This window comes from Mesoplodon densirostris, chromosome 6 (genome assembly GCF_025265405.1).
Source record: "Mesoplodon densirostris isolate mMesDen1 chromosome 6, mMesDen1 primary haplotype, whole genome shotgun sequence".
Classification (NCBI taxonomy): Eukaryota; Metazoa; Chordata; class Mammalia; order Artiodactyla; family Ziphiidae; genus Mesoplodon; species Mesoplodon densirostris.
In genome coordinates, this window is record NC_082666.1 from 125,421,051 (window position 1) to 125,435,731 (window position 14,681).

The window sequence follows — 14,681 nt, forward strand, 5'->3', positions numbered from 1 at the left end:
TCTGTTTTTGTTAGGAGGGACAGCAGTGTGATAAAAGAGGAAATCAAAGCCTTTCTTGCCAATCGGAGGATTTCCCAAGCAGTTGTTGCACAGGTAACAGGTAAGAGCTGAAGAGCCCTTTATTCTGGAATCTTGTCTAGTCTCTGCCTTCTGGTGCAGATGTTGGAATATTGCTTGCATTTCTGCATTGCAGTGCAGATCTGTCAACTTAGGCATAATAATGTATGCCTGTGATTTAAAACCCATTGTCTCCGACATCTTGGAACTTCTCCAGTGACTTTTTTTTTTTTTTACTTGTGCTAGTAAATTTTACAGCATTTGTAATAAGCACAAAATTCCCTATTTTATGGCTAAAAAAGGATTCTCTGGTTTTCTTGTAATTGTGACAGAGCTTATGACACATGCACATCCAACTGCTATCTACATTTCGTATTTTTAAAAGCTTCACAGTCCTCCAAATCCAATTCCCGATTTTACCAATTAAAAAATGATTCATGAGAGTAAAGGAAGTTGTGTTTTTTCAACCACTTTTCTGTATGTGAAAGCTTTCCTCAAAGCATTACTGAGAAGATAAGAATTATCAGTGTCTTCTCTTTGTTTTTTATATCCCATCCCATTACCCACCCCACCGCAGCCCCATCCTGAGTATGTGGTGTATATGTGTCATTCTCTATTCAGATTGCATTTTTTATGGAGTTCTTGAATTTTGGGGTAGCATGTGTTTTCTTTGTTGGTCTGTAGTCTTCCTTTCTTAGATATCAATGATTTATAGACCTTAATAAAATCAACTATGTCTTAGTCATGAGAGGAACTAGAAACTTTAAACTACATGTTGTAGTTGATACACTGTTGTGTGTTGTACATTGATGGATATGAAAATTAATTTGTTCCTCCCCTTCCTTTTTTTAACAATGCCACTAGCAGCTCTGTGACTTTGGGCTTTTTAGCCTCTGCACCTCACTTTCTTACTTCTACAATGATATAGTTGGATCTGATCTTTAACAGTACCTTCCAATTTTAAGATACTATTTCTGTTCTCTAGACATTGATACATATTGAAGCTCATTTACCTAAAAGGTTGTTATTGACCATTTATTTGGTTAAAAATGAAACTTGAGATTTCAGAAGTCTTAAATTTCACCCCAAGAATCTAAGGTCAGCCAATATGTGTGTAACATATTACACTAGTAATGTATTTTTATAAATGACACTTCCGTTCGTGGTAAAAAAAAAAAAATTTAATTAAAGGCATGTCCCTTCGCCTCGAAATCTTAAACAAAAGGACAGTGTGTGAATTTAATTTTTGTAATCTTCAGTTGTTTTTCAGTAGGATATTTAAAATAAATTGTTACCTTTATCTTCAAGGATTAAGGCATGGTGCTAAGGGTATTGTAAGGGCAAGTTAAGTGGGTTTTACCAAAACCCACTGATGTGCACTATGGAAAGATGGAGCGTTGTCTTTCAGGACTTTTATTTCAGCCCTCAAGATTAGTAGCAATAGTATCTTCTAGCTTGTCAGCCTTAAAAAAAAAAAAAAAGACAAAATTGTACTGCTATAAACAGCATTATAAAGTTGATGTTGCCCAAGTGGAAATATTTCTGAATGTCTTGAATACCCTGAATCTTGAATCGTCTTGAACTTTTTAAATAATATCTTTTGAAACCCATCAGACGTTGATGTAAGTTATAATAAAATACCTTTAAAAGGAATTTCTTAGCCATATCTAAAGCATTAGTTATACCATTCATCAAATCCTGCCTTTTTGGGGTTTTTGTTTGTTTGTTTGTTTGTTTTGTTTTTTCTATTCAATATTTTTCCTTAAGTTTTTTAAAAACTTATTTTATACTGGAGTATAGCCGATTAACAATGTTGTGATAGATTCAGGTGTACAGCAAAGGGACTCAGCCATACATATACATGTATCCATTCTCCCCAGTACTGCCTTTTGGAAAGGGAAATTAAAAGATGTTTTAGCATCTTGCTACTCAAAATGTAGTCCACAGGACAGCAGTATTGGAAGCTTATTAGAAATATAAAGATACAGAGTATCACGCTATACCTACTGAATCAGAATTTACATTTTAACCAGATCTCCAGGTGATCTGGGTGTGAGAAGTGCAGTTCTAGGAGACTGGTAAGCTTTCCTGATACTGACTTCAATGGATTGGCACTGTTTAACATTGCCCCAGTCAGTGACAGTCATCATGATGCCATCTCCTGTTTTTGAAAGCAAGAGTTGAACATTTTACACAGGTATTATCTGTTATAACACATGGACTTTTCTTTTGCCACTGTAATCATAGGATTTGGTACTGTTAAAACTTCTTCCCCCCATTTCTGCCTCACCCCAACTTATTCTTCCTCTTCTTCATTCCTAGTCCAAAAGCTGGTTCATTTCCCCTTGATCAGATATCTTTAATGGTTCTCCATTGTCTAGAAAATGAAACTCTCTATAATCTACTCCAGCCTTCTCTTTATATCCATCTCCTATTCAGTATAATCCCTAGCTGGATTCAGCAATGTGCCGTTTTTAGTATTCTGCTCACCTGGATGCTAATAAATCATTGATTGTGCCTAGGATACCTTTACCTCCTCACCTTGGTCTTATCAATTCCTGTTTATCAACGTTACCTCAGTTATTATCCTCATTCTGACTTCTTTGATCACTTTAGCCCATGTAGACCTCTCTTTTTTCTGAAATTAATACACTTAGTTTACCACCCTGAGATGTTAAACCTCATTTCAGTTCTGCATTTTATAGTAGTATTCTTTAAAAGCAGAGATCTTTCTTAGACATGCTCAGAGTCTGGCATTGCACATACTCTCTGAAGATCTCATGTTTACCTAGAAAGGGAGTACTGGTGAAGCTAACACAAGCTACACATGTGAAAATTTATCCAGTATGACTTTGTCCAGTGATGTTTCCCCTCTAGAAATATTAATTTGCTCAACAAATGCAGCATGAATTCCTGCCCTTAAGGAATTTGTATTTTTCTTTTATCTACTTTAATTCAATTATTTACATAAGGCAGGGGAATGAGGATGATTTATAACCAGATTGGTTCATTTTCCCTTTGGTCAACTAACTGAATTCATGTATTTCTCATGTATTACTGTGTTACATTTTCACCCAGCCTGTCTAGCCATCAGACTAAACTCAGGGGCAGTGCTTTTCATTCCAGAAAAGACATCTGGCTAGAGAATGGTGAGTTAGTGAGAATCAGTATGAAGCTTGGCCCTCATAATTGGCCCACCTGAGATAGAGTGGCCCGAGTGAGGAAGCCTTCCAGGTGCCCAGGGCTCACTCCTTGGGGTACCTGATTAATATATAGGCACATTTTTCTTAACAAATTAATCAAGTGTATCTTAAAAGAATGTCTACCTGATGAAATCTACCCCAAAATAAAGTTTAGGATATGGTGCTCTGGAATCTGTCCTGTATTGGAGTCTCTTAAAGTCAGTTAAGTTTAACTCTAATATGTGAAATAATGAAATAAATCAACCTTGGGATAAAAATGAGAACGGGTGGTGCATAACAAAAGGAAATGCTAAATAAAAATGTGTAGTGAGGTGCAAAATTATAACACATGGGCTTGTTCCAGAAACAAAATACAGAGGCTTCTTTTTATAGATTTGGAGGATTTCTATAATAAGATAAACAAGAAGTTCATGGGTGGGGTCTGTATAAATAATATCCTACTGATAGGAAGAATGACAGTATAAACAGGATATAATAACAGTGCCTGCTGAATTTCCCAGCATGTTATTTGTAGCTTTTTTCACAGAGTCACAGCTGCTCCCACCAAGGGTGGATTTTTACCTCTGTAAGAGGTCGAGCAACTTTCTAAATTCTCACTAACAGTGGTGGGGTGGGGAACATACATAGCCTTTGCTTTAGTAATAAATACATATGTTTTATATTCCTTTCAGGGTGAAACATTTTCTTGGGCTATTAGAATTCTTAAAACATAATTTGCTTTTTAAATGACCTCTGGGAAAAATCACGCTGGCAGAATAAATGAGTAAATGGGCAGTGCTTGAGTGAGTGCTTATCAGCTAAATAAATATACTAATTAGATTCATGTCCTCTTAAAAATAAATAAGTGAAAGAAGAAAAATTAACCATCTCTGAATTTTAAGAAATTTATCATAATTCTCTTTTCTTGAATGATAGCAGTATAATGGAAAAGTGACCGTTAAACTTTTGAATCCCAAAATTCTAGTCCTTCTGTCAAATAGCCTTGTGATCCAGGACAAATCACGTAACTTCTCTGAGCCTCAGTTTCTTTATTTATAAGACGAGGGGTTTGACCAAATGTTTTCCAAGTATCTTTTCTAGTTGTCAAATTTCCGTTCTGTTTTTAAACTGTTAAGTACATTTAACAAGTATGCACTTTACCCCTATCTAGTGACTCTCATTCCCAAAATGTAAGAATTTGGATAAAGAGAAGCTCTGAAACAGTTTCAGAAGTGTTCCAGCTGTATTCAGATCACTTCCCTTTTCTTAGTTATCTTTAAAATGAAGAGTAAAAGCACTACATATTCAATTTAATTATGATAATTTCTTTACAAAGTAGAACTTCAGACCAGACACTAAAAACCAACTAAAATGTCAATATACCTTTTTTTAAAAATAGACTTTATATTTTAGAGTAGTTTTAGGTTCACAGCAAAAGTGAGCAGAAAGTATAGAGTTCCCATATACCTCCTGCCCCTCCACACACACACAGCCTTCCCTACTCTCAGCATCTTGCGCTAGAGTGTTACTTTATTATAATATGAACCTACATTGTCACCCAAAGTCCATGGTTTACTTTAGGTTTAGATGGTTTTGTACATTCTCTGGGTCTTGAAAACAGTGTAATGACTAGTATCTACCATTCTAGTATCAGAAATGATACTATAGTTTCATTGCCTGAAAATCCTCTGTACTCCACCTATTCATCCTTCCCTCTCTCTCCCCTAACCCTTGGCAACCGCTGATCTTTTTACTGTCTCCATTGTTTTGCCTTTTCCAGAATGTTATCATATTCTTTTCAGGTTGGCTTCTTTCACTTAATAATATGTATTTAAGGGTCTTTAATGTCTTTTCGTGGCTTGATAGTTCATTTCTTTTTAGTGCTAAGTAATATTCCATTGTCTAGATGTACCACAGTTTATTTATCCATTCACCTACTGAAGGACATCTTGGTTGCTTTCAAGTTTTGGCAATTATGAATAAAGCAGCTCTAAACAAGTAGAATTTATATCTATATTAGAAAAGCAGTGTTGGTAGGGCATAAGTCACAGACTATGGTATTGTCCTATTATAATACAACCAAACATAATTATAATGCTTATTTAACAAGATTTTATCAATTCCTACCTAATGAATTTTACTAGTTCTATGTAGAGCTCCACTATGAAGGCTATTATCTGTATAAAATGCACAGATTTCTGTATATGAGATGGGACTTGTGTCTCCAAATTGAAAAGTTTTAGAGCTTTAGTTTCTATTAGGAGAAATCTTTTCAAATATAAATGTTTTTGCAGCGTGCATTTTAGGATTTTCCCTTGTCTTGCAGCCTCCGAAGAATAAGAACAGATGTTGTCCTATGGTTCAAAAAATTCTTACTTTTATTCTCATTTTCTTCTATGTTCTGCAATTTGTTGCCAAACTGTTTTCTTGTAAACACAACACATAAGGTTACCTTTCTTTTCCGTAGGAAAAAATCCAGGCTATATATCTGAATACCCATATTTTCTCACTTTGATGATGGCTCTGAAAAATAGGAGTGAAAATAATTTCAGAGGACGCTCTTTGTTGTTAGAAAATCAGTTTTCTACAATTCTTGAAATTTATTGTCCTACCAGGGCTTTTATCATCTCAAATGCAATGTACGGGGCCATACATTTCTGGTGTTAAAAAACTAAGGGAGGGCTTCCCTGGTGGCGCAGTGGTTGAGAGTCCACCTGCCGATGCGGGGGACACAGGTTCGTGCCCCGGTCCGGGAAGATCCCACGTGCTGCGGAGCGGCTAGGCCCGTGAGCCATGGCCACTGAGCCTGTGCGTCCGGAGCCTGTGCTCCGCAACGGGAGAGGCCACAACAGTGAGAGGCCTGCGTACTGCAAAAAAAAAAAAAAAAACTAAGGGAGGTTGGTTTTCAAGTGTAAAATAAGATTTCTCTTCCACCTGTATTTAAAGTAGAAACTATATTTTAAAAACTTTTATTCTACCACAAGCTTTGACAAAGGTGATTTTAAAAGGTTAGACACAGATGTGGTTTTTCCCCCTTCAGTAATTTTCAGTTTTGTTTCTCCCCAATTCTTGCTTCCTAAGATCATGGAGAAAAGTCTGTACTTAAGGTATAATATTCCTTCAACAGCTTTATGAAATCCTTCTTACCTAACGTAAGTTAATTTTCTTTATATTAAAAAAAGCCTACAGTGAAAAATGACAGAAAGAAGAAATACACTAGTAAGAGTCAGAAGGTATCTGTGTCTGATAAAATAGCATAACCTAAAGTTCAGATGTAGGCAGTATTATACATAACAACCTGCAGAAGAAGGCTCTGAAGGGAATGGAATAAATACCATTGTTTGTAAACTACAAATATGTTCTTTTATACATTAAGGAATTATCCTGTTAACTCTTGAAGTTTACTCAGGGATACATCTTAAATCAAAGAATTTGACATCAGTTGCTACATTTATTTAGGTGAGGAACTGAAGCTTGAACTAACCAAGCTGGAGGGCCTTGATATCTGAGAGACCTATAAAATTTTGAAACAATCATTCAAATTCTTATGGCCTTAAGAAAGCTTTTAACATCAGTGTGTGTCAGCTTCAGCTAAATTTAACTACAGTTGATTCTTAGACAACAGGGATTTGAACTGTGTGGGTCTACTTCTATGTGGATTTTGTTTTTCAATAAATACATACCACAGTGTTTCACAGTCCACGGTTGTTTGAATCCACAGATGCAGAAACTGCAGATTTGGAGGGCCAGCTGTAAAGTTATACTTGAATTTTGGACTGGGCAGGGAGGTCAACACCTCTAACCCCCAGGTTGTTCAAGGGTCAACTAACTATATCATTTGATCCTCACAAAATAAACTTTTTTTTTTCACACGGATGTCTAATTGTTAGAGTATCATTTTGGAAATGGTCAACAGTCGTCAAGACACTAGTCTTTCCCTATTAAATTACATTGGCACCTTTATCAAAAATCAGTTGAATGCATATGTGTGAGTCTGCTTGTGGGTTCTCTCTTGTTGTCCGTTGGACTTTATGTCTATCCCTATACCAATACAAAACTGTAAATTACTGTAAACTTATAGTAAATCTTGAAATCAGAACGTGTAATTTCTTCCTACTTTGTTTTTCTTTTTCAAGATCACTGTTGATATCCTAGGTCTTTTGCACTTCCATATCATTTTAAAATCAGCCTCTCATATACCCTGAGAAAACCATAATTCCAAAAGAGTCATGTACCAGAATGTTCATTGCAGCTCTATTTACAATAGCCAGGACATGGAAGCAACCTAAGTGTCCATCAACAGATGAATGGATAAAGAAAATGTGGCACATATATACAATGGTATATTACTCAGCCATAAAAAGGAACGAAACTGAGTTGTTTGTAGTGAGGTGGATGGACATAGAGACTGTCATACAGAGTGAGATAAGTCAGAAAGAAAAACAAATACCATATGCTAACACATATATGTGGAATCTAGAAAAAAAAGAAAATGATCAGAAGAACATAGGGGCAAGATGGGAATAAAGATGCAGACCTACTAGAGAATGGACTTGAGGATATGGGGAGGGGGAAGGGTAAGCTGGGACAAAGTGATAGAGTGGCATGGGCATATCTACACTACCAAACGTAAAATAGATAGCTAGGGGGAAGCAGCCGCATAGCACAGGGAGATCAGCTCGGTGCTTTGTGACCACCTAGAGGGGTGGGATAGGGATGGTGGGAGGGAGGGAGATGCAAGAGGGAAGAGATATGGGGACATGTATATGTATAACTGATTCGCTTTGTTATAAAGCAGAAACTAACACATCATTGTAAAGCAATTATACTCCAATAAAGATGTTAAAAATAAATAAATAAATAAAATAAAGTCGGCCTCAATTTCTATGACAAAGCATATTTGTAGTGAGATTGTGATCGGGATTGTGTTGAATATATAGGTAAAGCTAGCATCAAGAATCTCTTAATCATAATGAGTGTTCCCAACTGCGAACATGGTATATCTCTCCATTTGTTTAGGTCTTCTTTATTTTCCCTCAGCCATGTTAGTAGTTTTCAGAGTACAGGTCTCACACGTATTTTCTTAAATTCATCTAAAAATTTTATACTTTTGGTATTACTATATTGGTACTATTTTTAACTTCAATTTCCAGTTGTTTCTTGTGTCATAGAATAGTTGATTTTGGTATATTGACGTTCTGTTTTGTAACATTGCTAAAAATTCATTTATTTGGTACATTTTTTTGTAGCTTTTTTTGGTAAATTCTTAGGATTTTCTACATAGACAGTCGTGTTATCTGTGAATAGAAATAATTCTGCTTCTTCCTTTTCAATGTGTATGTCTTCTATTTCTTTTTCTTGCCTTATTGCATGGACTAGGACTGCTAGTTAAATGTTAAATATATCTTTGCCTTTTTCTGAATCCTAGAGAGCAAGAATGCAATATTTCACCATTAAGTGCCATCTTAACTGTAGATTTTTCATTGATGTCCCATATCAAGATGACCTTTAAGGGAAGTTCCTGTCTATTTCTAGTTTCTGAGAATTTTTATCATGAATGGATGTTCTGTACTGTGTCCAATGCTTTTTCTGCATCTGTTGATTTGACCACGTGGTTTTTGTTTTTTAGTCTTATTAATATGGGGAATTACACTGATTGATTTTCAAATGTTAAACCTTGCATTCTGGGAAAAACTGCACTGAATTATGATGTATTATTCTTTTATATGGTTTGATTCAATTTGCTGATATTTTGTTAAGAGTTCTTGCATCTGTGTTCATAAAGGGGCATTGTTCTGGGTTTGTGTTGTTATTTCTATTCTTGTAACGTCCTTGTCTAGTTTTGTTACTATGATAATATGACCTCATAAGATGAATTGGGAAGTGTTCTCTTGTATTTCTAGAAGAATTGGCATAGAATTGTGTTATTTCTTCCCTAAATATCTTTTGAGACTATGCTTTTTTTTTTTTTTTTTTTTTTTGCGGTACACGGGCCTCTCACTGTTGTGGCCTCTCCTGTTGCAGAGCGCAGGCTCCAGACATGCAGGCCCAGTGGCCATGGCTCACAGGCCCAGCCACTCCGCGGCATGTGGGATCCTCCCGGACCGGGACACGAACCCATGTCCCCTGCATCAGCAGGCGGACTCCCAACCACTGCACCACCAGGAAAGCCCCTGAGACTATGCTTTTTTTTTTATTATAGTGAATATCTTAAACTTGGTAATGACTTACTGTCTAAATCTAATCCTGTAGGACTTGTACCCTGTACTGAAATCAGCAAATAGAATGTAGAATAGTAGAAATTTGGGGGTCACTAATACTTCAAAGATTGCCAGCACTTTTCTACATGATTTTGCCCTCAGCAGAAATATTTTCCTCTTGACAGTTGGCTAGGATAGGATTACAGACCACAAACTAAATTGAATTTGCTTTAGATACAACAATAGCCCTTCCCCTGTGTGCTAGTATGCCTGAGTAAAGAACATCATTTTCACTGACTTAAGCTATGGGATTTTGCTTTTTGTGTTAGTTTTACAAATATTGACTGACCTATCTCTAAATCTGTTCCCAAACAGATCCATGGACAACATCTTGGTTTTTGGACACATTGATTTTAATGTACATGTCCAATATAACATTGCCCCAAGGTTGCTGTCATTATTTATGATGAGAATCATAGCAAAGAGTTTTTTAGAAACATACTTAATGTGATCTCTTTTGAATATTTCTAGACGTTTTAAGAACTAGAATATCCTCTTTTCTGAAAATTGTTTTTTTTTTCTCCTTTGTTTTAAACATAGATTTTCTGTTGTGCAAGCCCTTCCATCTCTAGATATTTTTGGAAGGACGTCATTACCAATTTGTCTTGATTTTTGTAGGATATAAAGAGTGACTTTGAAATGTTTGAGTGCTATGTGTTAAAATAATTATCACACATAAAAAATATTTAGTAAGAACTATATCTCTTAAACCACTGTTGCCCCTGCTATTTTGAGTCTTTAGCTCAGCTTTTTCATTGTGTTAAATACCTATCAGGACAGCATATAGTGCTCTGAGTTGTAGAAGACCAATTGCTCTGCTTTTTACTACTGTGCACCTTGTTAGCTACACCTGTCTTTTTAGAGAGCTTTTTATTTTTAGCTATAATGTATTTTAACACTTACTAAGTGCTGGATGCTGTGCTGTTTTATATATATGAGAGGCAGGTGTTAACGTCTTCAGTTATAGATGAGAAAACTGAGGCTAAAGGAGATTGAATCATTTGCCCATAGTCACACAGCTAATTACTGTTTATCTTGCTGCAAAGCCAGTGTTCTTGACACGGCATTTCAGTATGTAAAGGCAATATAGTGCAGTGGTCAAGTACATGACTTTGAGGATTTAAAATATTATTTCTGTCACTTACTGGTTATGTAACTTTGGGCAACTTATTGAATGTCTTAAACCTCAGTTTCTTCTTTTGGAAAATGAGAAGAATAATGATACCTACCTAAGGGTTCTTGAGTAGATTAAATGAGTTAGTTTATGTAAAGTTTCTGGCACATAGTAAATGCCATAGGAATTGTTTATTATTATGATTATTAACCATTATACTACTTAATGTTCAGCCAGCAATCATTTCCCCTTCATCTCTCTCCAGACTGACTTTTCTGAAGTTAAGCTTCCTGAGACTAAATATGTTAACCATAATGTTTCAAGCCTTGGAACAACTTATAATGAACTTTAAAAAATATATACCACCCTCATGTTCATTGCAACATATTTACAATAGCCAAGACATGGAAACGACCTAAGTGTAAATCAGTGTATGAATGGATAAAAAAAAATTGTGACAACATGGATGGACCTTGAGGGCATTATGCTGAGTGAAATAAGTTAGACAGAGAAAGACAAATACTGTAAGATATCATTTATATGTGGAATCTTAAAAAACAAAAAACTCATAGATACAGAAAAGAGATTGGTGGTTGCCATGGGCAGGGTATGGAGGGTGTGCAAAATGGGTGAAAGGTGGTCAAAAAGGAAAAATTTCCAATTATAAGGTAAATAAGTCCCGGGAATATAATGTACAGCATGGTGACTATAGTTAACAAAACTGTATTGTATATTTGAAAGATGCTAAGAGAGTGGATCTTAAAAGTTCTCGTCACACATACACACAATGTTTGTAATTATAAATGATGATGATGTTAACCAAACTTGTGGTAATCATTTCACAATAAGCACATTTATCAGTCATTATGTTGTACACCTAAAACTTAACACAATAAAAAAATTTTTCAACATAAGCAAATTTTAATGTAACAAAATTTACATTAATGAAAAAGTTTAGTGAGTTGATTTCACATTCAACATTGCAGCTAACCTTTAAGAATATATCCACTTGTCAAGTTTTAGTGTTGTATCAGAGAATACCACAGTTTTGGAAAAAGCTATTAATATAGCCCTTCCGTTTCTGTATTAAAAAAAAAAAAACACTGTCTAAATTTCATCTTGACATTAGCATAGGGAACTTGCTTCACCATGACTAGCCTTCCACAGTTTGACATGCACAAAACTGCCTTAAAAATGTTATTTATATAATTACATCTAATACCCTGAGCAGAATTAAGAAGTAGAGAGGACAAACTCCAGCTCCCCTTGTGGCATGGTCTTCCTTCCCTCTTCCCCATAATCCTTCTGTTTGCTGACCCTACCAGCATTCTGTCTAGTATCCCCATTTTCTTATTCTGAAGAACGGGAAATCAGTTGTGGTGGCTGCACAACTCTTCGAGTGTACTAAAGACCATTGAATTGTACACTTTAAATGGGTGAATTGTGTGGTATGTGAATTATATCCCAATTAAGCTGTTTTAAAAAGATAAAAGGGAAGAAATAAATATAAAAATCATCTAAAATATTTTCTGAACAGAATAGTTCCCTAAAGTGGAATTTAACAATTTTCTATGTATTCTTATTACTGAAATAAAAGGCTAATCATTAAGGTAAAATTTTTAAAAAATTACATTTTATATTGGAAAATATGTTCATATGGTCAAACTTCAGAAGTCCATGAGGGTATACACAGTACTAAATCTCTCCTGTTTCCGTCTCTCAGCCATAGTTCCCTTCCTAGAATAGACTAATGTTAATCACTTTCTGCAGAGATATTTTATGCATTTATAAACAAGTATATCTATAGTCCTTTTCTCCTTTTTTGCCAGATAGGTGGTGTGCTATATACAGTATTCTGCACCAAGCTTTTCTAACTTGGAAAGTATCCCACGTCAGTATATAAAGAGTATTGTCACTGGTTTGGGGTTCCCCCCCCCCCCCCGCCCTGACAGGTTTTTTGTTGTTGCTGCTGTTCTTATTGGTACATAAAACAATGACACATCTTGCAATCAGTGTTGTTGTAGATTTGATGAAATACAGTATAAACATTGATGAACATCCTGCTTGGATCGTTCTCCAAACCAGTTGTAGGCATCTGTACTCTAACCATTGCTCTCCATGTTTGCCAATAATTGATATATTGTTAGACTTTTTCACGTTTTGCCAACCTAATAGAAGTAAAATCATATTTCATTGCAGTTTTATTTTTAATTTTTTATTGAGGTATAATTGATATATACTAATTTCAGGCATACTACATAATGATTTGAATTTTGTATATATTACAAAATGATCACCACAATAAGTTTAGTTAACATCTGTCACTATACATAGTTACAGAAATCGTTTTTCTTGTGATGAAGACTTTTAAGATCTACTCTCTTAAAAATTTTCATCATTGCAGTTTTAAATGCATTTCCCTGATTACTGTTCAGGTTAAACATCAGTTCGTATTTATTGGCCATTTACATGTCCTTTGTGTGAATTGCCTGTTTAAATCTGTTGCCTACTTTTTATAGGGTTGTCTTTTTCTGTTTCTTCTTTTATTTTATTTAAAAACGTTTTTTGAAATAAAAATTGTATATATTTAAGGTTGTACAATGCAATGTTTTGATATATGCCTAATTATCACTGTTTTTAATTATCACCATTTTTTAAAAGTGTATTCCATCTTCTGAAGACTATAATTTCCAACCCATTATTAACATTTAGCAATTCAGTAACTGTTTTAAACCATTTTTTGCCTTTATCTCACACACAGACACTAACTAAATACTTGTTTAATAAATTAAATAATAAAATTTGTTTAGATAAAGATTTAGATAACACTTCAACTTGATGATAATATATTATTTTTTAATGCAGTTACTCTTTTTTATGTGTAACATTTCTTTTTTTTAATGTTTATGTACACCCCCTTTGACCATGTAATTTATCTTCAAGAAATTTATCCTATAGAAATATTTGCTTATGTCTAGAATAATGAATGTGCAGGAATATTTATTGCAGCATATTATATGATAGCAAAAGGCTATTCATAACCTAAGTGTCCATCAGTAGGGGACTAGTTGGATAAATTATGGTGCATTCATATTATAGAGCACTGTTTATCGTTAAAAGAATAATGCAGCTCTATATGTGTTAGGTGGAACGAGGAAGGGAATGGGTCTTAAGGTGTGGGAGGGAGGTAACTGATTTTATTTTTAGGCACCAATTTTAAAACATATACCATGTCACAGGCTCAACAGTAATGTGTACTGGCCAGATTCAACTCAAGTATCACCTGTTTGCTCTTTGACAGCAGTCAGAACCACAACGGGATTTTGTTGTTTTTTACATAATTCTAAAGTTCATCTGTAGAAAAAATTCATAAGAATAACTAAGACATTCTTTAAAAAGAACAGAGGAAGGAGTTTGAACAAATTTGCCCTGCCACATATTAAAATATACTATATGGTTAGAGTAATTAAATAAAGATCATATTGTCAGATTGATAGATGTATTACTTGTACAGAACAGAGTTCATTAATATACCCTTCTATGTTGGGAAATTTAGCTTAAGTAAAGGAATTATTTCAGATCTGTAAGGAAGTGATGTTTTTCCATTAGTTGTCTATTTGAAAATGAAAAAATAAAAATAGTTCTCAACATCACACCAGAAACAGACATCAGTTTCCATATGGAATAAAGAGTGAAATATATATATATATATATATATATATATATATATATATATATACTTAAGCTGGATAAAAGGCCTTACATTACTGTTTTGAATATTTTTATTATTTTGAAGTAGGAAAGCTTTTCCTAAGTAATACATAAAACCCAAAAGATAAAGTTAGATGAATTTAACTGTATAAAAATTTTAAGCATATATCCAATATAAGACACTGTAAACAAGATTTACACTGCAAGATATTTGCAATATGAAGAGCAAAGGATTGGTATCTATAAATATCAAAAGAGCAATTGCAAGTTATTATGAAAACAGCAAATAACCCAACAGAAAAATTTGCAGAGCTTTCAGTATATAATTTATAGAAGATGAAATATAAATGGCCAATA

At 34.5% G+C, this 14,681-nt stretch overlaps 1 protein-coding gene across 9 annotated transcripts in view; it reads left to right on the forward strand.

Annotated features, from left to right (window-relative positions):
• The window catches only part of HMBOX1 (homeobox containing 1), a 177,199-nt gene that overhangs the window by 98,953 nt on the left and 63,565 nt on the right, over positions 1-14,681 (forward strand). For all 9 annotated transcript variants that reach the window (XM_060102624.1, XM_060102627.1, XM_060102625.1 and 6 more), the window contains exon 4: positions 15-100. In XM_060102624.1, the coding sequence (XP_059958607.1) occupies positions 15-100 (86 nt within the window). The remainder of the gene's footprint in view (positions 1-14; positions 101-14,681) is intronic.